General features: G+C 38.5%; 1 protein-coding gene across 8 annotated transcripts in view; it reads left to right on the top strand.

Annotated features, from left to right (window-relative positions):
• ANKRD44 (ankyrin repeat domain 44) overlaps positions 1-25,972 on the top strand; it is a 380,176-nt gene that overhangs the window by 289,763 nt on the left and 64,441 nt on the right. For all 8 annotated transcript variants that reach the window (XM_063647786.1, XM_063647782.1, XM_054479048.2 and 5 more), the window contains exons 15-16: positions 1,291-1,371; positions 4,201-4,312. In XM_063647786.1, the coding sequence (XP_063503856.1) occupies positions 1,291-1,371; positions 4,201-4,312 (193 nt within the window). The remainder of the gene's footprint in view (positions 1-1,290; positions 1,372-4,200; positions 4,313-25,972) is intronic.

Here is a 25,972-nt window from a genome sequence, read left to right as displayed (position 1 = left end):
ATGTCATATGTCAAAAACATCCACCCATGCATAATCCCAACAGCCTTTAAATTCAGCATTAGTACATGTAAACTAGGCACCATTGCTCCAAACCTGGGTATGAATGCTCTTTCAGGAGCTAGAGGAGGGGAAGTTGGTTGCTCAGGGCATGTTTGGATTCTAGGTGGGTAGGAATAGAAAACAGAAATAAGCTAACTAGTTAAAGGGAAAAAGGTGGGGGAGATGCCCACAGTTGATGAAATTGTTCTTAGAAGCTTAAGGAAGGGCTTCCTTCATTGGAATACTTTTTGGTGACCTTGTTTGAAGAACTATTGAATTATTTGCTGCCTTGTGCTGTGGAATTGATTCTGGGTCAGTGGTAATTGCTTCTCTTGTAGAGCAATGGCTTTTAGATGGTGACCCACAGTGAGAAGTAATATCTTACAGTCATGACCCCATATGCACATTCACATATATATAGTTTATATAGTATGTAAAATGGAAATAAAGTTTTCATAAAATCATATTTACTTTTACCATGTGTGATGCATTCTGACATTTTCTCTGTTTCATTAGATAAAAAATCTTGCTGACTACAACCCACTAAGTCGATTTCACAATTCAGTAATGGCTTATGATCCATAGTTTGAAAAATACTGCTTGTTTCCTCTTCATAATTATATAATAAATCGAAATAATAATATCAGATGTAGCATTCTGATCCCTTAGGCATGCAGGTTATAAACAGATATTGCTTAACAAACATTTATTGAGCATCTACTATGTGCCAAGCTCCAGGCGATTCACTTGGAATAGATTGGGGGTGGTGAAAAGGGTGGGGAAACAATATACTTCATCCGTTAAGAGCTGGAAAAGGAATTCTGGATGATGAAGAATTGTTCTGGCAGATGAATGGTGAATAGGACCCCATTTCTGGACAAATGAGATGTTGAGTTGGCAAGGAGGCAGCGGGGAATGTGGTAGAAGTCAGAGAAGTTTTAGCTAACTCACTTCTTTACTTGGGAAGTTTAGGATGTTTATAGAAGGGTGGGCAACTTGTTTGTTACCTTAATTGCTGATACTTAAGTGGAAGTTTTAAGAAATCATATTCTCAGTTGGATCCTTGGGAGAAAATAGATTTACTGGATGGCTTTGGAGAGAACCATGTATATCTTTAGTGAAAATCAGTGGTGCTTACTTCTTTTGGGGTGGGGGTAAAAATCATTGAGATATAAATTGCACCAAAACCATCAACAGCTTTGCCATTTAAAAAATTAATTGCAATTTTTTTCTATCCTTTATGCTGAGAAGTAAGACTATCTTAGGAAATGCCCATGAAAATTCAGAAGAACTTGAAAGAGCCAGGGAGCTGAAGGAAAAGGAAGCCACACTGTAAGTTTCTTCTCAGCTTAAGAACAAGGTGCCATTTCTGACGCTTCTTCTGCTTCTCTGAGTTGCCACGTTGCCTGCCTTACTATTTTGGGGTTTCACTTGGGATCTTGAGGAAGTGATATGGGCTTGCCTTTAATGGGGAAGGAACTATTCTTTTAATACAGCCTTCAATTCTGCTATTTTCACACAGGGAACTTTCTAAAATTGTAAGCTTTGCTTCAGCCACCACTGTGATTGGTCAGCAGTTTTTAGGACCTGGTGTCCTAAATATCATTTCTGACTGCGATGCATCATGTACCAAGGAAGACAAACGAATTCTCCTCTCAGAGCCTTAGGTTCTGCTCTTATGACCTGGGGACATCTATTTAGCAGATTCTATTTTAAAAGGTCTTAATACTTTGGTGTGAAATAACCATTTGTGCTTTCCCCTCACCCCCAGCCCACATGAATTTAGGAAGAGCCTCCTGCTCCTGCAAAAGGCTGCTCCTGGGCCGCTCATCCCACCTGCCTCTCCCTGGCTTCTAACAGCGACGTAGCTCTTTGTTGTGGCAGGGGTGGGAGTGCCTGCCATCACTCAGGGCTGTAGATGCACGGGAACCTCTACAGCTTCGTCCTCTGAGAGTCCTTTCTGCACCACAGGTCACAGTGAGAAGCTTACAGTGCTCAGTGCAGTGCCTAGCACATAGTCAGTGTTCAATAACTGTTGAGTAAATGAACAAACAAACGAATTGGTACCCACACCTTGTGCCTCACCCCTGTGGAATCCAGTGGATATGGTGCTCTATGAGTCTGCAGGCACGTCATTGTTAACTTATTTATTCTTCCATTGTTAGAGGAGCCAGTTTTTCTGTGGCCTGAATGCCTGTGTCTACTCCAGGGTTTTCCCCTGTGCTCCCCCCATGCCCAGACTGTTGTGGAAAGGTAGTTAGAGAGTGTGGCTCCAATGCAGGTTGTGGGACCTAACTTCGATGGTAATTGGGATGGGAACAGGAAATGCAGCAGTAAATAAAGTAGAATGACCAGAGTTTTGCTTTAATACCCCCAAATTTAAAATAACAATATTAAAAGACTGTAGCATCTTAAGTCATCGCAGCAAATGCTCCCTTTTACAGTGAACTGCAAGTTTGCCCTGAGCCAGACAAGCTGATGGAGAGGGAGGGGCAGGAAAGGTAGGGGACAGGGGGAACCAGCTGCCTGAGAGTTCTTCTATGCAAAGGGAGGCCACTCCCTGTATCCAGATACGCCCCTGACCTTATGTGCATCTGTTGGCTTTGCATCTTAATTGCCAAAATTACTAGGCCCTGGGAAGAGAAAAAAAATAGGCATTCCCAGTTAAAACGCGGAATACATGTTTTCCTTACAAACAATGTGGAGAACATCCAAACTTTACATTACTTTTATTATAATAATGCTGTTGTTAGTGTATATAGTTTGGCTATATTACAAATTCAAGTTATCAACTGATTTTTAGGATATAATCCGTTCAGAAATTGGGAATTGTGTGTCCACTAGCATGTTATTGCTATTGAGTGATTTCATTTAAAGAGTCAAATTCAATTTACAGTGAGTCATACCTGGGATCCTTTCCATGGGCATTTAATTACCAAAATAAAAAAGAACTTCCTTCCTTATAAGGTGCAAATGACCGAAGAGAGAATAATAGCAAGACTCTAAGAATAGTTTGATTTATTATTGACATGTGGGTATTTGGTTTTTTTAAAATGTGTGGCTTTCATCAGTTTTTCTAGAAATTGAAGTGTCTGTTTTAGTTGTCCCTATGTGTAATTGACTTTTTTAAATTTTGCTTTATACCAAAAGATAGGTAAATGCCATTTAAAAGTTTTTGGGTAAACTATAGAAATTTTCTATTGGAAGTTCTTATTTAATGTATGGGTTGATGTTTAGAATCTTAACATTTTGATTTGAGTATGAAACTGAATCAGCTTGGTCTTGTAAAGGACATGTTTGTCCCACTGTCACAGGGATAATGCTGATGCTATGAAGCAGCGCTTCCTGACTAGTGACTCCCTCTTTCCCAGCAGGACTGGACCGTTTGCAGTAGGCCCTGAGCAGAACTTATTACATCCCTGGGTACTTGTGAACTAGAGTTTTGGGCTCTTCAGTGAAGGTGGAGCCGTGCTCCTTCCTCTAAGCATTCCAAAGACTGGCTTTTTCAGAAAAATTACAACTCTGCCTGAAAAGGCTTTAAACTTTTTTTTTTCAGGTCTATATTCCTAATGGTGAAATTTAAGCCTCTTTATTCATATGTGGTTATGAAGTTAATTCTTTGTTCTTTAAAAATGCTTACCCATTCCTTTAATCTTTTTATTGTTTAGGCTATTCTTATTTTTTTCTTACTCTTTTTAACTTTCATTTTCTAACCTTTGATTTTATGGTGAGGTTAAGAGTAAACCTCTCCCTATTGAGGTTGCCCTGTTACTTGCCCTGATATTGACCACTTCTTTATTGAGACTTTGTTGAACATGGAGCTCCAAAACTTGCTATTCAGTAATCTTGATAACAGATATTCTTACCTGAAGATGAGGAGAAAAAAATCGTAATTACCCTCTTTTTCCTAAAGCTTTTTCTGAATTCTAGAATGGCTATATTTAGCTCAAATAAAGATAGCTACAGAAAACACACACACACACACACACACACATACACACACACAATTTTCAACACATAAAACTCCATTGCTGTAGGATTTTTAAAGAAACAAACTCATAAAGTACTTCATGGAACGTTCATAATAGGAGGATTTACATAAATTATCTTTTTCAGTCCAGAGATGTTTTCTAAAATAACACTTCATCTTTATACTTACAGATGTCTAGAGTTTCTGCTTCAAAATGATGCAAATCCGTCTATCCGGGACAAGGAAGGTTACAATAGCGTACATTATGCTGCCGCCTATGGGCACAGGCAGTGTCTGGAATTGGTGAGTTGTTTTGTTTTGTTTTCTCTAACACACACACACAGACACACACACACACACACACACACACACACACCCCAAATCACAGAGGCATTAACTGTTTTTTCCAGAGTTGTAGCTCTGGTTTGTGTAAAAAGTGGGTCCATGAATCAGGATTTCATGAATTCTGATTTCAAAAAGTGTTTTTTCTACCACACCATGCTGCCTTCCTTTGCAGGTTAGAGCCCCACCACCACCCAAGGCTTTTAAGCACAGCGCAAAAGCATGGTAGTCATTGATATAAGGCAGTACCATTTCTGCCTCCTAACACCAGCATTGCCATGGAAGTTGGTATAGACCTATTAGCAAATATGGCTTTGTATTTAGATCCCATATAAGAAATGCTCCTCACAAAATGTGCATGCGTGTATGTGTGTGTGTGTGTGTGTGTGTGTGTGTTAATCAGTGGCAGAGTGAAGGCTTTCTACTGTCACTACGTATTATGAGCCTGCCTTCCAAAATATACTTAAGACACAGCTGTCTTTAATTGGTTTTCTCTATGAAAACCATGTCATAATTGTCATGATAAAACAAACTTTTATTATACAGTTTGTTATTATAGTCTTAATAATGTGTGCTGTTCTATAGTACTTTTGTGAGTTATCTTTAATCCTTCATAGTCTAGAAACTCAGGATAATTATCCTAACACCTTCTTTATATAGAAATAACATATTGCATGCAATATCTTCATTTTTTCAGGAAGACCATTTTGGTACCATTATTTCTGTTATTCAAGTAAGAGGTTTTTCTGTCCATAAGAAGGTTTCACAAATTTTGTCTGATAATGAAATTACCCCCCTTTGATTAGATCAACATTGGCCCTGTGTAATTTACAAAGAGATGACTATTCGTGACAATGATAAAACATTCAAAAATAGTTAGGAGGAGGTGTTAATTGATCTTAATTTACACTGTCAGTCAAACAGACCGGATTATCAATATAATTGGTAGAAGTGTTACTATTGTTTGCTTTCAGGAAAGAAACCTCAGTCAGTCATTTGTAACACAGGATGAAAGTTCTCCTCTCATTTTCCTGAATGATTTTAGTTGGACAGAAAGTTTTATGTATTCCTATTTTGGAATGCATCCCAAAATTCCTCTGGGGTGTAGTTCGTACAAAGCAAAGATCCTAAGTAGGCTAAAAACATTCTTATGCTCCACCCCCTCCCAATCAAAACAAAACACAACCCTGAAAACAATCCTGGACTTTCCCCTAGGAGTGGAACCACAAATCAGGCCTTCGCAGTTATCTTATCCCCACTGCTGGCTCACCTAACTGTGGATGGATTAGAACAGGAGATAAGACAGGAGGAAAGGGTTCTGAAAGGAGGGGAGAGGGAATAGGGCCTGTCTTTGATATAAGCGTTAAGTGAATTTCAAAAGAAAACATATGTGTGGCCATAAGCGTATGAAAAAAAGCTCAGCATCACTGATCATTAGAGAAATGCAAATCAAAACCATAATGAGGTACCATCTCATACCAGTCAGAATGGCTATTAATAAAAAGTCAAAAAATAACAGATGCTGGCCAGGTTGTGGAGAAAAGGGAATATTTATACACTGTTGGTGGGAGTGTAAATTAGTTTAACCATTGTGGAAGGCACTGTGGCAATTCCTCAAAGACCTAAAAGCAAAACTACCATTCAACCCAGCAATCCCACCACTGGGTGTATACCCAAAGGAATATAAATCATTCTAACCATAAAGATACATGCATATGTATGTTCATTGCAGCATTATTTACAATAGCAAAGACATGGAATCAACCTAACTTCCTATCAACAGTAGACTGGATAAAGACAGTATGGTACATATATACCATGGAATACTATGCAGCCATAAAAAAGAACTAGATCATGTCGTTTGTAGGAACATGGATACAGCTGGAGGATATAATCTTTAGCAAACAAACACAGGAGCAAGAAACCAAATACTGCATGTTCTCATTTATAAGTGGGAGCTAAATGATGAGAACACATGGCACAAAGAGGGGAACAATAGACACTGGGGCCTACTTCAGGGTGGAGGATGGGAGGAGGGAGAGAATAAGAAAAAATAACTATTTGGTAAGAGGCTTAGTACCTGGGTGGCAAAATGATCTGTACAGCAAACCCCCATGACACAAATTTACCTATATAGCAAACCTGTACATGCACCCCTGAACCTAAAAGTTTTTTTAAAAACCCCAAAACAAGTATTAAATGAAGAAGTGGGGTTTTGAGGGGGACACTTTTTCTCATATATTTTCCCTCTTTCTGTAGGAACCCAATATCTTAACAGTCTTTAAAACTCCAATTTCCTTGGATACTAGATGATAGGAAAGCAATCCAATTAATTTATATGCACTAGGAGGTAAATTTCTAAGACTTTCACATCGCCATGCCAATCTTCTTCCTCATCTCCCAACACAAACAGCCGTCTTCACAGGGGTCATCCTTTTAACAAATTGTCCCTGACTCTGTACTTTGTGCTAGAGTTACGTTGATGAAGAGACACACATCTGGTAGCTCTTCATAGGTTATTTGAGCCTCTGAGCAGGAATTGTGCAAGGAGATCTTTTTTTGACTCCACCATCCCAGCCTATGCTTCTGGCCTATGGAGGGAATGGAGAGAGTAAATGAGTATGTGTGGTCCTCTGGCCTTCACTACCAGTCCAGGGACTTTGTCCTCTGGGTGCTGGAGTAGGATCGAAGAAGATGGGGGCGCCATTTGGACCAGCTGATTTGTGAGGCTGATGAAATGTGTCTTTGGCGCCTCCTCCCATCTACTCAAGCAATTACTGTGATTATACATATCATTAAATATGTATCATTAAATTTGATGTATATTTTCTTTGACTCTGACACTTAGCTTGGTCTGCGTTTACTTTGGCATTCATGGTTTGTGGCTCCTGTCTGTGATCGTAAGCATAGAATTTATAAACTACTTTGTGTTCAGTCCGTTTTGCTGTAATCAAAAAGAAACAGAAATTATTATAGTTGTTTTAACTTTACTTCTATTATACAGACTTATATTTAATTAGTTCCATGAGGAAAAAAGACTTCTAAAAAGTAGTATGAACCCCTTAGCCTTGATAGAAATAGCCAAGGTTGAGAATTCTGCCAAGTCTACCTACTTAGGCCAATGTTCTCAGCTGGTCTTGATCAAAAACGTTTGTACTTTGTGTGCAAGCAAAAATCTGCCCACAAACATGTACTGAGAGCTGTGATCAGTCATATTCAATTGGGCTCAAAATATCAAAGCAAAGTAGGGGAGACTTGGCTAATAAAGCTTCTTGTGTATGTTTGAGTGGAGGAAGGGAATTGGCAAAGGAAAGTTCCAGGCCTCCCTTCTCCTCTATCTGAAATGTATTCTTACTGGCTCTGAAAAGAAAAATCAAGGAATCATGCCCCTATTTGGAATTTTTTAGTTTATATTGGTTTATTATATATTTTTTACAATATTAAAGATTTGTCCATGAACATAAAGATCTTTGAGACTTTTTTATTGAAATGGAAAAATGTGTGTGCCAATGTAATTATGTAAATTGTCTACAAAACTTAGAGAGATTGAAAACTCTAGGCCTCTGATTACTTTCAGGCTGAGATTTTTCATGCCAAATCATTTGGAATTTGGCTGCTTCTCTGAATCTTCTCCCCTGTTCAATGATAGGAATGAACTTGAACTGCAACTGTGAGAATAAGTAGGGGTGACAAACGCCCCTACTTACATATTCTAGGAGCTTCTGGGATTCTCTGAAGAAAGACTGAAAGCAACTGTGTCTTGGGCAACTCAACACTAAAATTATGCTGCTTTCAAATAAACGACTCAATGTTTTAGGTTGTTTCTTGTGTTTATCACAGGACTTTAGAAAACCATTACCACCCGGCTCTGAATAAATATATGTGTCTGTATAAGATAGACTTATGGCCAGGTGCAGTGGCTCACAGCTTATAATCCCGCCACTTTGGGAGGCTGAGGTAGGAGGATTGCTTGAGTCCAGGAATTCAAGACCAACCTGGGCAACATTGCAAGACCTTGTCTCTACAAAAGTATTTTTAAAATTAGCCAGGTATGGTGATGTGATGTGCACCTGTAGTCCTAGCTACTCAGGAGGCATGAAGATTGCTTGAGCCCAGGAGTTTGAGGTTTCAGTGACCTATGATTGCACCACTGCGGTCCAGCCTGGGTGACAGAACAAGACCCCATCTCTTAGAAAAATAATATGGACTTACATTGGCAATGTCTCATTAAGCCTCTCAAGACTAAGAAAGCAGGTAGAGAAAAGCATTTAAAAAAAAGGAAAACTACTGGGTGGTCATCTAAGGACAAGAAAATGAAAAATTTGAACCCCAGCCCCAAACAAGTCTCTGATGACTGTTTTCTCTCCTCAGAGGTCCTGCTAAGAGAAGGACTTGGGTTGTGCCTGACCTCCCAGCAGGCAGCCTGCCAAGGGGCAGTGTTCTCTGGAAACCTCAACAATGCTGGTCTTGTGTTTTCTTCTATTTAATTCAGTTGGAGAGAAACATAAAATCCTATGAGGAACTCTCATTAAGGGCGAGGGTGGGGGTGAGCATGGATATTTTGATACCACTGGCATCCTCTCAGATGTGAATATAAGTTCACAAATTTTGAGTTAGAATTTGGATGTAAATCTGTATTCAAAACAGTGGAATAGACAATATTTTATGATAAGATGTTCCTTTTTTTTGTAATGTGGCAGAAAAAATTTAGGGGGCTTTACCATGAATGAATTTGGCAGCTGATGAAAGAACAATTCAACAGGATGTGTTAAAATAGAACATTTCAGTTTTGCCTTCAGTTGAGGGCCTAGGACACTGGGGCCATTGCCTCCACATTTCAAAGTGAGATACTGGTGCTTCAACCCATGGCCCCCTTCCCCATTTCTAAAGTCACAGTTGGAAAGAACAAGAAGTTAGAGATTAGAGAGAAGGCTTCTTTGGAGCTAGCTCTGCTGTGAATTCTACCACCCCTCATAGTGGAGGAGATAGAATGCCTTCTCTTGACCCCAACCTTAAGGGAGGGAAGCTTCAGGGAGATTGCTTAGATATCTTATTTGTGTCCCACACAATTTAGGGAGCATGCCTGACTGGTATATGATAAATCTGAAGACTAAATGGCTCTGACCAGAACTTGCTGGCCAGGCAGCTAAATAAGAAGAAGGCTGTGTTTGGGAAATCACTCCACTCTCAGTAATGATGGGTCAAAGTATATATTTCCCAATGTCCAAATGTGAGCCAAGGGCCAGAGCTAGCCTGGAGTTCTTCTTGATCCCACTCAAGAGGGCTGCCTGGAAGAGTCGAGAGACCCGGGATTCCTAGTGTGGAGAGGGGAATATAAGTTACCAGCAGGAAGGTCCATTCACCCAGGCAGAGGGACTGCAGGTGAGACGCCCCAGTGATGGTGGAGAACCTAATTCAGCATCTAAGAGAGGGACAATTGTAAACATCTGACCTGGTCAGAAGACATCACTGCCAGAAAGGTGCCAGGCAGACCATTGTCCCTGCTCCTAATGTGTCTTCCTTTCCCTATCCCCTTTAGTCCTGGAGGAGGCAGAGGCAGATGAGGAGAAGGAGAAGTCCTAGGTTAGGGAACAGAGAAGTCAGCCATGTCTCGTTACCCACTTCAGTTTTTAGGGGAAGGCGGGAAGGAATTTTAATAAGTTAAACAATGTTAGGAGTCTATGATTGTCACACTGGAATAGATGTATTGATTGCTGACATGAAGTTATGTTTTAAACTAAAGTGCCTAGAGAACTCTTTATTATTTGTTGGAGATTTTGCATGAAGTGGCAGGAAAAGAATAACCTCATAAAGGAGATCGGACCTAGTATAGGGAAAAAGAGAATAAATGTATTATTTGATTATACCCGTGACTCACTGGTTCGGTAAATAGCTACACACTTAGTCATTGTTTCAGGAAAAAATTAATGCTGAGCTCTAAGGAAAAATAAACTATTATCCTTTAAACATTTGCGAATTTAAATATCAACTTATAAGGCATTAGGTTCTAATACTGTCAGGCACTTATCAGGTGCCAAAAGTTGTTGAACAAGTGAAATACACTGTGAGTGACTAAGCTTTATTTAGTGATAAAACATCAATGCTAATTTTTAAGTATATAGCAACCATCCTGTTTGTTAGGAAGGTATTTCATAGAAGATGGCAGGTGAGAAAAGAAATGAAAATTTGCCTTTCTGTGGCCTGGACTTTTCTTTAGATTTGATTACTTTCCAATACCAGCTCATTTTATTGCAATTGGTCCTCCATGTTTTCTTCTTCAATAAAAACCTATACTAACATGTCAAACTGGTATAAAGACATCACATACACACACATACACATATGTGCACACATTTCTTTGTAATTTCTTCCAGATGGATAGGGAGCACTAGGAGGTTCAAGGAACAGGAATTACTGCTTCTGATGTGGAAACTTCTAAGGACTCAGTGATGTCAGAAAAAGGAAGATTTTTTGTTTTAAGGAGAAGGCAGTTTAAAAGTCAACCAAAAAAATTAGTTAATCTGGCCCACCCTCCTTTCCTCCCCCTACCCTCCCTCCTCCTTTCTTCCTTTTCCTTCCTTCCTTCCTTCTTTCCTCCTTCCATCCCTCCCTCCCTCCCTCTCAGTCACAAACCCACTAGGCAAGCCTGAGCAGAGCAGGAAGGCAGCCCAGTTGGCACTGAGGCCGCAGGAGGGAAGTCAGGAAGGCAGCCTAGTAAGGGTTGGAACCCCACTCAAGGAGAGTGTCCTAAATGTGTATGCCCCAAACAACAGAGCTACGATATATGTGAAGCAAAAACTGTTAGAATTGAAAAGATAAACAGAAATACACAATTATAGTGGGAGACTTTAGCACCTCTCTCTCAACACTTGGTAGAACAATGAGACTGAAAATTGTCAAGTATATAGAAAAACTCAATAACATAATCAACCAAGAGGATCTGATCAACAATAAGAACACTCTACCCAGCAACATGAGAATACATATTTAGTTCAAGTGCCCATGAACGTTCACCAAGATAAACAATATCTTGCACCATAAAACAAAATTCAAAAAACATAAAAGAATTGAAATCATATAGAGTGTGTTTTCTAGCCATAATGGAATAAAGCTAGAAATCAATAACAGAAAGATACCGGGAAAATCTCCAACACTAGGAAATTAAAACCAGACTTGTAAATAATTCATGAGTTAAAAGGAAAGCCTCAAGAGAAATTCAAGAAATATCTTGGACTGAATGAAAATGAAAGTACAACAAAGTGAAATTTGGGGACTCAGCTAAATTATGCTGAGAAAGAAATTTTTAGCACGAAATGGTTACATCAGAAAAGAGGAAAGTCTCAAGTCAGTAATCTAAGCTACTTCAAGAATCTGGAGAGAGCAAATTAAACTCAAAATAAGCAGAAAATTGATATAAAGATGGAGGCAGAAATAAATGAAATTGAAAACCAGTGAAGAAATTCAATGAAACAAAAATCTGATTCTTTGAAAAATCAGTAACATTGAAAAACCTGTAGCTAAGAAAAAGAGAGAGAAAACATAAATTACCAATATCAGGAATGAAATAGGGGATGTCACCATAGACCTTGCAGATATTAAAAGGATAAAGGAATATGATGAATAACTCTACATATATTAATTTGACAACTTGATAAAATAGACTCATTCATTGAAAAACAAAAACTACCACCATTTACCCAATATGAAGTAGATTATTTGAATAGCCCTTTAACTATTCAGAAAATTAAATTTTAAAACTTCCCCTAAAGAAATTTCCAGGCATGGATGATTTCACTGAGAATTCTACCAAATACTTAAAGAATTAACATAATTCTACACAATCTTTTCTGGAAAATAGAATACAAGAGAATACTTTCCAATTCATTTATGAAGGTAATACCTTGATATTAAGTACCGAAGAGAGAGAGACACACACACACACACAGAGAAAGAGAGAGAGAGAGAGTGAGAGCGAGCACAATGTTTTTCCTGAACATGAATGGAAAAATCTTTACAAATTACCAAATAGAATTCAGTGATACATATAGAGAATTATATATCATGACTAATGGAATTTATTACGGGGATGCAAGCCTGTTTCAATATTTGAAAATCAGTCAGTGTAATTCACTGTATTAACAGGCTAAAGAAGAAAAATCAGATTTATATCAACCAATGCAGAAAACACTTTTGACAACATTGAACACTTATTTAAGACAATAAAACAAGCAAACAACAACAACAAAAAAAACAAAACTCTCCTAGAAAAATTAGATAGAGGGGAACTTCCTCAACTTGACAAAGAGCATGTAACAACTTGATAAAGAACAGCTAATTTACTTAATGGTAAAAGACTAAGGCAAAGATATCTTCTTATACCACTCCTATTCAACATTGTGCTAAAAGTTCTAGCCAGAACAATTAGGCAAGAATAGGAAATAAAATGTGTACAGATCAGAAAGGAATAAACAAAACTGTTCCTATTTGCAGATGACATTATTGTCTGCATAGAAAATCCCCAGTAATCAAAAAATCCTAGAAGTCATAACTGAGTTCATCAAGGTCACAAGATATGAGATAAATGTATAAAAATCAATTGCATTTCTGTGTACTAGGAATGAATATGTAGATACAAAAATTAAAAGTACAATATTATTTTCGACTGCACCAAAAAATTGCTGTCAGAACTCTGTGCTTAGTCCTAGATCCAAAAGACATGTGTGTTGAAACCACAAAATGCTGATGAAAGAAATCAAAGATCTAAAAAAAAAAAAGAAGAGACATTCTGTATTCGTGGATTAGAAGACTCAATGTAGTAAAGATGCCAAATTAATCTGTAGGTTTAACACAATTCTTATCAAAATTCTAGCAAGGTTTTTATAGACAGATGAAAGATTTTTCTAAAATTTATATGGAACAGCAAAAGAACTAGAAAGCTAACACAATTTTGAAAAAGAACAACGTGGGAAAAATCATTCTACCTAATTTCAAGAATTATTATATAGCTTGAATATATACTATATATTTTATATTACTGTGTCAATACCTGACAGTCTTGTTGATATCTTACCCAGTAATCAAGACTGTGAAGTATTGGCAGAGTGATAGGCACAATGGAACAGAATAGACAGCTTAGACATATACCCACAAAAATATGCCCAACTGATTTTTAACAAAGGTGGAAAAGCAATTCAGCAAAGAGAAGGTCAAATTTTTTTTTTATTATACTTTAAGTTCTAGGGTACATGTGCACAATATGCAGGTTTGTTACATATGTATACATGTGCTATGTTGGTGTGCTGCACCCATTAACTCATCATTTACATTAGGTACATCTCCTAATGCTATCCCTCCCGCCTCCCCCCACCCCACAACAGTCCCCAGAGTGTGATGTTCCCCTTCCTGTGTCCAAGTGTTCTCATTGTTCAATTCCCACCTATGAGTGAAAACATGTGGTGTTTGGTTTTTTTGTCCTTGCGATAGTTTGCTGAGAATGATGGTTTCCACCTCCATCCATGTCCCTACAAAGGACATGAACTCATCATTTTTATGGCTGCATAGTATTCCATGGTGTATATGTGCCACATTTTCTTAATCCAGTCTATCATTGATGGACATTTGGGTTGCTTCTAAGTCTTTGCTATTGTGCATAGTGCCACAATAAACATACGTGTGCATGTGTCTTTATAGCAGCATGATTTATAATCCTTTGGGTATATACCCAGTAATGGGATGGCTGAGTCAAATGGTATTTCTAGTTCTAGATCCTTCAGGAATCGCCACACTGCCTTCCACAATGGTTGAACTAGTTTACCGTCCCACCAACAGTGTAAAAGTGTTCCTATTTCTCCAGATCCTCTCCAGCACCTGTTGTTTCCTGACTTTTTAATGATCGCCATTCTAACTGGTGTGAGATGGTATCTCATTGTGGTTTTGATTTGCATTTATCTGATGGCCAGTGATGATGAGCATCTTTTCATGTGTCTGTTGGCTGCATAAATATCTTCTGTCTGTTCATATCCTTTGCCCACTTTTTGATGGGGTTGTTTGTTTTTTTCCTGTAAATTTGTTTGAGTTCTTTGTAGATTCTGGATATTAGCCCTTTGTCAGATGAATAAATTGCAAAATTTTTCTCCCATTCTGTAGGTTGCCTGTTCACTCTGACGGTAGTTTCTTTTGCTGTGCAGAAGCTCTTTAGTTTAATTAGATCCCATTTGTCGATTTTGGCTTTTGTTGCCATTGCTTTTGGTGTTTTAGTCATGAAGTCCTTGCCCAGGCCTATGTCCTGAATGGTATTGCCTAGGTTTTCTTCTAGGGTTTTTATGGTTTTAGGTCTAACATGTAAGTCTTTAATCCATCTTGAATTAATTTTTGTATAAGGTGTAAGGAAGGGATCCAGTTTCAGCTTTCTACATATGGCTAGCCAGTTTTCCCAGCACCATTTATTAAATAGGGAATCCTTTCCCCATTTCTTGTTTTTGTCAGGTTTGTCAAAGATCAGATGGTTGTAGATGTGTGGTATTATTTCTGAGGGCTCTGTTCTGTTCCATTGGTCTATATCTCTGTTTTGTTACCAGTACCATGCTGTTTTGGTGACTGTATCCTTGTAGTATAGTTTGAAGTCAGGTAGTGTGATGCCTCCAGCTTTGTTCTTTTGGCTTAGGATTGTCTTGGCAATGCGGGCTCTTTTTTGGTTCCATATGAACTTTAAAGTAGTTTTTTCCAATTTTACGAAGAAATTCGTTGGTAGTTTGATGGCGATGGCATTGAAGCTATAAATTACCTTGGGCAGTATGGCCATTTTCACGATATTGATTCTTCCTACCCATGAGCATGGAATGTTCTTCCATTTGTTTGTGTCCTCTTTTATTTCGTTGAGCAGTGTTTGAGTTGTAGTTCTGCTTGAAGAGGTCCTTCACATCCTGTGTAAGTTGGATTCCTAGGTATTTTATTCTCTTTGAAGCAATTGTGAATGGGAGTTCACTCATGATTTGGCTCTCTGTTTTTCTGTTACTGGTGTATAAGAATGCTTGTAATTTTTGCACATTGATTTTGTATCCTGAGACTTTGCTGAAGTTGCTTATCAGCTTAAGGAGATTTTGGGCTGAGACGATGGGGTTTTCTAAGTATACAATCTTGTCATCTGCAAACAGGGACAATTTGACTTCCTCTTTTCCTAATTGAATACCCTTTATTTCTTTCTCCTGCCTGATTGCCCTGGCCAGAACTTCCAACACTATGTTGAATAGGAGTGGTGAGAGAGGGCATTCCTGTCTCATGCCAGTTTTCAAAGGGAATTCTTCCAGTTTTTTCCCATTCAGTATGATATTGGCTGTGGGTTTGTCATAAATAGCTCTTATTATTTTGAGATACGTCCCATCAATACCTAATTTATTGAGAGTTTTTAGCATGAAGGGCTGTTGAATTTTGTCAAAGGTCTTTTCTGCATCTATTGAGATAATCATGTGATTTTTGTCTTTAGTTCTGTTTATATGCTGGATTACGTTTATTGATTTTCGTATGTTGAACCAGCCTTGCATCCCAGGGATGAAGCCCACTTGATCATGGTGAATAAGCTTTTTGATGTGCTGCTGGATTCGGTTTGCCAGTTTTTTATTGAGAATTTTTGCATCGATATTCATCAGGGTTATTGGTCTAAAATTCTCTTTTTTTGTTGTGTCTCTGCCAGGCTTTGGTATCAGGATGATGCTGGCCTCATAAAATGAGTTAGGGAGGATTCCTTCTTTTTCTATTGATTCGAATAGTTTCAGAAGGAATGGTACCAGCTCCTCCTTGTACCTCTGGTAGAATTAGGCTGTGAATCCGTCTAGTCCTGGACTTTTTTTGGTTGGTAGGCTGTTAATTATTGCCTTGATTTCAGAGCCTGTTATCGGTCTATTCATGGATTCAACTTCTTCCTGGTTTAGTCTTGGGAGGGTGTATGTGTCCAGGAATTTATTCATTTCTTCCAGATTTTCTAGTTTATTTGCGTAGAGGTGTTTATAGTATTCTCTGATGGTAGTTTGTATTTCTGTGGTGAAATACAGATAAAGGTGGTGATATCCCCTTTATCATTTTTTATTGCAACTATTTGATTCTTCTCTTTTTTCTTCTTTATTAGTCTTGCTAGTGGTCTATCAATTGTGTTGATCTTTTCAAAAAACCAGCTCCTGGATTCACTGATTTTTTGAAGGGTTTTTTTGTGTCTCTATCTCCTTCAGTTCTGCTCTGATCTTAGTTATTTCTTGCCTTCTGCTAGCTTTTGAATGTGTTTGCTCTTGCTTCTCTAGTTCTTTTAACTGTGATGTTAGTCAATTTTAGATCTTTCCTGCTCTCTCTTGTGGGCATTTAGTGCTACAAATTTCCCTCTACACACTGCTTTAAATGTGTCCCAGAGGTTCTGGTATGTTGTGTCTTTGTTCTCGTTGGTTTCAAAGAACACCTTTATTTCTGCCTTCATTTCGTTATGTACCCAGTAGTCATTCAGGAGCAGGTTGTTCAGTTTCCATGTAGTTGAGCAGTTTTGAGTGAGTTTCTTAATCCTGAGTTCTAATTTGATTGCACTGTGGTCTGAGAGACAGTTTGTTATAATTTCTGTTCTTTTACATTTGCTGAGGAGTGCTTTACTTCCAACTATGTGGTCAATTTTGGAATAAGTGCGATGTGGTGCTCAGAAGAACGTATATTCTGTTGATTTGGGGTGGAGAATTCTGTAGATGTCTATTAGGTCTGCTTGGTGCAGAGCCGAGTTCAATTCCTGGATATCCTTGTTAACTTTCTGTCTCATTGATCTGTCTAATGTTGACAGTGGGGTGTTAAAGTCTCCCATTATTGTTGTGTGGGAGTCTAAGTCTCTTTGTAGGTCTCTAAGGACTTGCTTTATGAATCTGGGTGCTCCTGTATTGGGTGCATATATATTTAGGATAGTTAGCTCTTCTTGTTGAGTTGATCCCTTCACCATTATGTAATGGCCTTCTTTGTCTCTTTTGATCTTTGTTGGTTTAAAGTCTGTTTTATCAGAGACTAGGATTGCAACCCCTGCCTTTTTTTGTTTTCCATTTGCTTGGTAATCTTCCTCCATCCCTTTATTTTGAGCCTATGTGTGTCTCTGCACGTGAGATGAGTCTCCTGAATACAGCACCCTGATGGGTCTTGATTCTTTATCCAATTTGCCAGTCTGTGTCTTTTAATTGGAATATTTAGCCCATTTACATTTAAGGTTAATATTGTTATGTGCAAATTTGACCCTGTCATTATGATGTTAGCTGGTTATTTTGCTCGTTAGTTGATGCAGTTCCTTCCTAGCCTTGACGGTCTTTACAACTTGGCATGTTTTTGCAGTGGCTGGTACCAGTTGTTCCTTTCCATGTTTAGTGCTTCCTTCAGGAGCTCTTTTAGGGCAGGCCTGGTGGTGACAAAATCTCTCAGTATTTGCTTGTCTGTAAAGTATGAGTATTTTTAAGTCTGCAGAAGTTTCTGCTGCCTTTTGTTCGGCTTTGCCCTGCCCCCAGAGGTGGAGTTTACAGAGGCAGGCAGGCCTCTTTGAGCTGTGGTGGGCTCCACCCAGTTCGAGCTTCCAGGCTGCTTTGTTTACCTACTCAAGCCTCAGTAATGGCGGGCGCCCCTCCCCCAGCCTCGCTGCCGCCTTGCAGTTTGATCTCAGACGGCTGTGCTAGCAATGAGCAAGGCTCCGTGGGCATGGGACCCTCCGAGCCAGGCGTGGGATATAATCTTCTGGTGTGCCGTTTGCTAAGACCGTTGGAAAAGCACAGTATTAGGGTGGAAGTGACCCGATTTTCCAAGTGCTGTCTGTCACCGCTTCCCTTGGCTAGGAAAGGGAATTCCCTGACCCCTTGCACTTCCCGGGTGAGGCGATGCCTCACCCTGCTTTGGCTCATGCTTGTTGGGCTGCACCCACTGTCCTGCCCCCACTGTCCGACAAGCCCCAGTGAGATGAACCGAGTACCTCAGTTGGAAATGCAGAAATCACCCGTCTTCTGCGTCACTAACGCTGGGAGCTGTAGACTGGAGCTGTTCCTATTCGGCCATCTTGGAACTGCCCCTAGTTTTGTTAATATTAAGTGATAACATTCACCTGGTCACTGGAAAGGTAATTTAGTACATTTTAGAGTCATAACTCTATAGCATTTTTTTTCTAGGAAACATTTTATAGTTTTCCAAACAATAAGTTATTTCATACAAAATTGTTTACATTCCATAAAGATATTTTTTGGTATATAGCAATCTTGATCTCAAGTTTCTCACATTGATATGAGACAAACTATAGTAAGAAATAGCCCAAAGCAACCATTTCATAATGAGCAGTGTGTTTTTGTTGTCATTCTCTCTTAAAATATATTTTTTAAATGAAGGTAATGTTACAATTAAGATATTTGATTACTCAATATTTCCTGTGTACTGGCCTTTTTAAGGCTCTCCAGGGTACTAGCAGTTAGTGAGTTTGGAGATTAGAGTCTACATCCCAGTTGTTTGTTTGTTTGTTTGTTTATTTGAGACAGAGTCTCGCTCTGTCATCCAGTCTGGAGTACAGTAGTGCGATCTTGACTCACTGCGGCCCCTGCCTCCCAGGTTCAAGTGATTCTCCTGCCTCAGCCTCCTGAGTAGCTGGGATTACAGGTGGATGCCACCACGCCTGACTAATTTTTGTATTTTTAGTAGAGACAGGGTTTCATCTGCTGGCCAGGTGGGTCTTGAACTCCCGGCCTCGAAAGATCTGCCCACCTCAGCCTCCCAAAGTGCTGGGATTACAGGCATAAGGCATCCCACTTGGCCCCAGTTTTTATAAGTTCATAAACTTTATTCATCTGCATTATCATACCAGTCATACCAGATGGATGACAAGAACATCCTTCATGAATTTACAGTGAAAAATCCAACTGCTAAAAGGACCAGGAGATTCATATCATCTACTACAGCTATGTTCCCTTCTAAGTAGGGGATCCAATTTTACAAACCGAATAAAGATCAGATGTTTTCTTCCTGAGTATAGAATTAAAATCAAAGAAATTGGGTAAAAATCAGTGTGCTCAAGCTCTGATAACCTCATGTATCCTCTCTTATTCAAAACCCAGTGCCTTACCAATCAGAATACCTTTGGTGACCCTTTCAGGAGTCCTATCCTCTGGACAGGGCTAGAGAAACCCTTACCACTGGTGCTGTTTTTCCTAGACTCCATGAAAACTGACCCGGCAGACCATTAGGACAACTTCCAAGGTGTGGCTTCTCTTACATTAGCTACCTAATTTAGGATGGCTACTTTCTGAAGTTACAGACTGGATTATAGGGAAATGTGCTAGGAACCATGGCTGACACAGAAATAATATTAGGCATGGGAGGGTGTGGTGGCTCACGCCTATAATCCAAGCACTTTGGGAGGCCGAGGTGGGTGGATCACCTGAGGTCAGGTGTTCAAGACCAGCCTGACCAACATGGTGAAACCCCGTCTCTACTAAAAATACAAAAATTAGCCAGGAGTGGTGGCGCATGCCTGTAATCCCAGCTACTTGGGAAGCTGAGGCAGGAGAATTGCTTGAATCCGGGAGGCGGAGGTTGCAGTGAGCCAAGATTGTACCATTGCACTCCAGCCTGGATAATAGAGTGAGACTCTGTCTCGGAAAAAAAAAAAAAATAAAGGCATGGATATTACTTTCAAGGAGATTATAACCTAGTTTGGGAGGTAAAAAATGTGTGACATAAATATTGACTTATCACCCACATTTCCTAGTTCTCTATAGGGTAATAACAGGATTATAATGACTACTCCCCAGTTATTTCTCTGGCCCTGCCCCCATATTCTGCAGGAGCTCTGGCTCTGATCCAGTTCCTTCGGAAGGGCTTTCAGCATGTTTCCCATGAGCTCTATGCACTTCCCGTGGTGAGCACAGGACACCCACTATTTTCTTCTTCTCCTGTTTTTACTTTCCGTAGTGGTATCTTCCATTACTGTTTACACCCCAAAGGCTGTTTGGTCACAGGTATCCAGTAAAGACACTGCTCCAATTGCTGCCCACCCATGACAGTGCAGGGGCTGCCACTGTCAATGCCTGGGTGTGGGGTCTGCACTCTACCACCTCCTGCAGTCCCCACCCGACAACTCAGGCCTGAGCTTATGGGAGTTCGGCCAGAGGAGGGGCTGTGTGATATGCTTGAAAGCTCAAAGACTTCCACATTATACAGGTCTGGTTTGGAATGCCAGCCCCACAATTACCTAGCTACAAGATCTGTAAGCATTTTACTTCACTTCCATGAGCCTTCATAGCTTGCCTAATCTGTCAAATGGGGATTAGGTTGTTTACAGCATTAAGTGGAAGAATGTAAGTAAATCCTAAAAAATTAAAAATAGAACTACCATATAGTCCAGATACATATCTTCCAGATATATATCTAAAGGAAATGAAATCAGTATCTCAAAGACGTATCTACACTCTTATGTTCACTGCAGCACTATTCACAATAGCCAAGCTATAGAAGCAACCTAAGTGTTCATTGATAGATGGATACTGCGGTACACACACAGAGACACACAGAGACTGGGAAGTCATTCAGCTTTAAAACAGCAGGGAATCCTGCCATTTATAACAACATGTATGACCTGGAAGACGTTACACTAAGTGAAATAAGCCAGTCACAGAAAGACAAATACTGCATGAACTGACTTTACCTGTGGAATCTAAAAAAGTTGAACTCATAAAAACAGAGAGTAGAATGGGGGTTGCCAGGAGCTAAGGTCTGGGGGGAAATGGGGAGATGTTGGTCAAAGAATATGAAGTTTCCGTTTGCAGAATGAATAAGTTCTGAAGATCTAACGTACAGCATGAGGACTATAGTTAATAATACTGCATTGTATTCTTGAAATTTGCTGAGAGTAGAAAGTATTCTCACCGCACACACACAAGGTAACTATCTGAGGTGACACATATTAGGATATTAATTAGTTTGTTTGTGGTAATCATTTCACAATGTGTACATATATCAAAACCTCACATTGTATACTTTAAATACATGCAATTTTTTCTTGTCAGTTACGCCTCAATAAAACTGGGAAGGAAAGGAATGGAAGTAAAGTATCTAGCACAGTGCCTGGCATATGATAGGTACAAGTGGCAACTGTTATTATGTATTCATTTAATGTATCTTAATTGATTCCTCTATCTGGATACTGCTATGTGCCAGATCTAAAAAGATGAAGAAGCTGCTATATCTGGGAGCTTACTATCTCATAGTGGGAACTGGCATGTAAATAACTATGACAAGATACAGTAGTTGCTCTGTTAGAATTCTGTATTTCTATTATTCTTATCATTATCCAAGATAAAACATGATGTCCTGGAAGAGGTACAGGTGACACGCTGTGAGACTTTAGGGTGCAGCATGTCCCATTCTGGAGTCAGTTAATGAGAGATTCACAAACACTCATCAGCATAATGTGTTTGCTATGTTGGTCTCTTGTTTCATTACCTCGCCATTCACATGTGTGAATGTGGAATAGAAGTACCAAACCTGTAACGAATTGAAGGATGGAGAGTGTAGAGAAACGTCTGGACTTGGTTTGACAAGTTGACCATCACCTTGTTTTCAAAATATCACAGAACTTGTTTTCATGATGGTTTATTTTTCTTTTGATGATGGTTGCATCAGCCACTAAGTAGAAAAGTTGTAATTGACACAGTACATTGAAGTAAGGAAAATAGATGGTGTATCTAAAATTGCATTGCTGAATCACATCACCATCTGGGAGCAGCCATTCATAAAAGATTAAATGTGAGGCAGGCATATATCTGAATACATGTGTGTCTGTCTCTCCCATCTGTTTTAATTTTGCTTAAAATAATAACAGCTTTCTTTACATACTTACTTGAATCTGTGCTGCTTCTTTTAATGTCCACTAGCCAGAAGTAGTCTTTGTGGTCTTTAGCTAGTGTTTCAGAATCCCAACAAGATTAGCTGTCATTGGATCAGAAGGAATTTTCTTTAAAGTTGTATATTTTATTGACTGGGCTAGAATCACTAAAATGTTAATTGATGCTTAAAGTGAGAAATTTATGCTGTAATTTAACATTAAAAATGCTGTCCAAAAGCATATTTATGTTGGTTTGTACAGCTTTTGTGAGGACAAAGAGCAGGTAAGAAAAATGTACTTTTTCCATTGCAAATTTTTTAAAATTATTGAAAAATTAATACTTTTTTGTATTCAAATCTGTTATCTGCTTTGTTTCCTTTTTAAGCAATTTTTATCATATTCCCATGTCCCTCAGCTGCTACATTCCCTTCCAACCCACCCCTACCCCTCTACTCTCTCTGGCCCTAGGCAAATAAATTTTACCTTGAGCTGAGACAGAAAGTAAATTAACACCATGATAATATAATTCAGGGTAGCCTGGGAATATCATCTAGATGAAAATTATTGTTGATTAAAAGAGGTAACTTAAATTTAAGAATAGCTCTCACAAGTCACCATGGAAACGTGAGGCCGGTATTGTAGTTTTTCCTGATAATGTACAGGAACACTGTATGTGCTCAGCAAGTGGAATTGATCAAATGTAGCGTCCATCATTCTGGAGTATTTTATAGGGTTGGCTGCTTGTCTCTATTCCAATGTGCCTGTCACATAATGCAGTCAAGTATTTTGCAGTGCAGGACTTCAACTGAGTTAGCCCTCAGATGAGAACTTCTATTAATAAATGTAGATAATGGGCAGGAGACTAAATGCATTTTAAATAGAATGAAATGCAGGAGACCTGCTTCCTTTTTATCTTAGATACAGACTTGTAGTAGTGATTAGGCCTCAGACTCTAATACTCAAAGCCCTTATAGATACCATTCACATTGTTTCAATGAACTCATAATGTTCTGGAAGGTGAAAAATTAAGACAGCTGACATCAACTATAAGTTTCTGATCTTCTTAAAATTGTCTATTATTTTTTCCTCATCTTGTATAACGTCCCTTCTCTGTTTAAAAAGGCTTTAATTCGTGGAACACAGAGCAGTAATAAGTCACTGCTAAAAAAAAAAAAAAGATTCACAGCCTAAATGCAGGGAGAACACCTCTATGAATCCTCCAATTCAACTCCAGTGCTTTTCTAACTGCAAGCAATATTGATTTGAACATTTAGTGACTTTGGGGACCTGCAGTGTGAGGCATGGAGTGAAGCAGTAGATGATTATTAGTATGTGCAGTAATGGCAATCTCAATAAATTTTTTTCACATAGTGCTTAAAAGAAAACATTCTTTATGTTAGAATTAACAAGCTGACTATTACCTACAGTGGCACCATCTGGTGGTTTCATTTTTAATGTTATTGTGTATTTATTAAGAACATACAGTATACCAGGTATTGCTTACTATAAAATAGATCCAGCCCTATCTTGACAGATTTAGCATATACTGTGAGCTGGCAGAAATGCAGGAAATAAATGAAAATGGATTATTCTGTTGGAAATGTGTGTGTTCTATAAGACTGCCAACCCGTAGACATATTTCCATTATTCAGACAAAGAAATCATCAAAAAATTATTTTATTTTTAATTTCTTAATTTTTATTTTTTATGATTTTTGAGACAGAGTCTGACTCTGTCACCCAGGCTAGAGTGCAGTGGAGCGATCATAGCTCACTGCAGCCTTTGAACCCCGGATTCAAGCAATCCTCCCACCTCAGCCTCCAGAGTATCTGGGATTACAGGCGTGTGCCACCATGCCTGGCTAACTTTTAAAAATTTTGTGTAGTGACAGGATCTTGCTGTATTGCCCAGGCTTGTCTCAAACTCCTGGCGTTGGCTTCCCAAAGTGCTGAGATTACAGATGAGAGCCACCATACCTGGTCAGAAAATTTTAGATAGAAGCAAAAAGAGCTGTTATATGGTTGGATCAATGTGGACAAGTTTCAGAAGATTATAACGTGCTTAAGAATAAAGATCTCTTAATTTAAAAAAAAATTCAAAAACAGTTCTTATATTCCCCAAGGTAGAAGCAAAAAAAAGTATGTATTTTAGACTGGAAACTTCCATGAAAAAGTACTGACAATTCTAAACCAAATATTGGCAAATTAAGTGCAACAATATATCTTCAAAAAGATAATACATAACAGTTAAGTGGGAATGCAAGGGTAGCTTAGTATTAGAAAATTAAGGTATTTTACCATATTAACAGAAAAAGATCAGATAAACATTTCAGTCAATGCAAGTATTTAGTAAAGCTCAATACCTATTTGTGATCAATTCTTAGCTAACTAGGAGTAGAAAGGAACATCATTAATCTGATAAAGAACATCTGCAAAATATCTATGGCAAACATTATACTAAATGGTAAAATATTAAAAGCTTTTTTTCCTTGTAGTAGGAACAAGACAAATATGCCTGCCATCTTCCTTTCTCTTCAATATTGGACTGGGAGTCCTAGCTGGTGCAATAGAGGAAGACACAAATAAAAGTGTGGTGGACAGAATGGCCCGCCAATAATGTCCACACTCTAGAACCTGTGAATGTGTTACCTTACATGGCAGAAGAGACTTTGCAGATGTAATCAAGTTACAGATGTTAAGATAGGTGGTAGGTTAATTGAATATGCATATAGGAGAAATAAATCTTTCCTTCTACCTCGTATCATACACAAAACTCAATTCAAGATGGATTGATAAGGGTATAAGGTCATTATACAAAAGGCAACTATATTTTATATACCAGCAAGAAAAACAAATTTAGCTAAAAATTTTTAAAATATCGTTTACAAAAATACTATCATTTGTACTAGCATCCAAAATATTATATAAAATGTTATTTCCATTAAAACTGTAAAACATTATTGAGAAAAAGTAAAGATGTCCTAAATAAACAACTTTGCCCTTTCCATATACAAGGTTAATGTTCTAAAAATCAATTTTCTATATCGCAGCAACATCAAATAGAAAATGAAATTTTAAAAAGATATCACTTACAAAAAACTACAATTTTCAATAGCATAAAAAGTATTAAATGCCCTTACCGTAAAACTATAATACATTATGGAGAAAAAGTAACTCTGTTTCAATAAGTAGAAAAACATAATTATTTCTATAAATTGAAAGATCGTGAAAATAGCAACTCTTCCCAAACTCATTTACAGATTGATCAAAATCCCAGCAGGGTTTTTTTTGTGTGTAAATTGAAAAGCTGATTTTAAATTTTATACAGACATGCAAAGGGTAAAGAATATATAAGGCAATCTTGAAAAAGAACAACCTGGGGACTTAGACTTCCAGATACAAAAAATCTGTTATAAAGCTATAGTAATGTCCCAGCACTTTGGGAGGCTGAGGCAGGAGTATCAGTTGAGGCCAGCCTGGGCAATATAGTGAGACCCTGTCTCTAGAAAAGAATTAAAAATTAGCCAGGCATGGTGGCACATCTGTAGTCCTACTTACTCTGGAGCTGAGGTGAGAGGATCACTTGAGCCCAGGAGTTAGAGGTTACAGTGAGCTGTGATAGCACTCCTGTACTCCAGCCTGGTGACATAGCAAGACCCTGTCCCAACAACAAAATAGCTATGTAATGAAAACAGTATGGTATTAGAGCAAAGACAGATGAACTAACCAAAAGAACAGAATAAAGAGTTGAGAAAAACAGTA

This window comes from Pongo pygmaeus, chromosome 11 (genome assembly GCF_028885625.2).
Source record: "Pongo pygmaeus isolate AG05252 chromosome 11, NHGRI_mPonPyg2-v2.0_pri, whole genome shotgun sequence".
Taxonomy (NCBI): domain Eukaryota; kingdom Metazoa; phylum Chordata; class Mammalia; order Primates; family Hominidae; genus Pongo; species Pongo pygmaeus.
The sequence above is the reverse complement of the archived record's forward strand: the minus strand, read 5'-3'. Positions and strand labels throughout refer to the sequence as shown.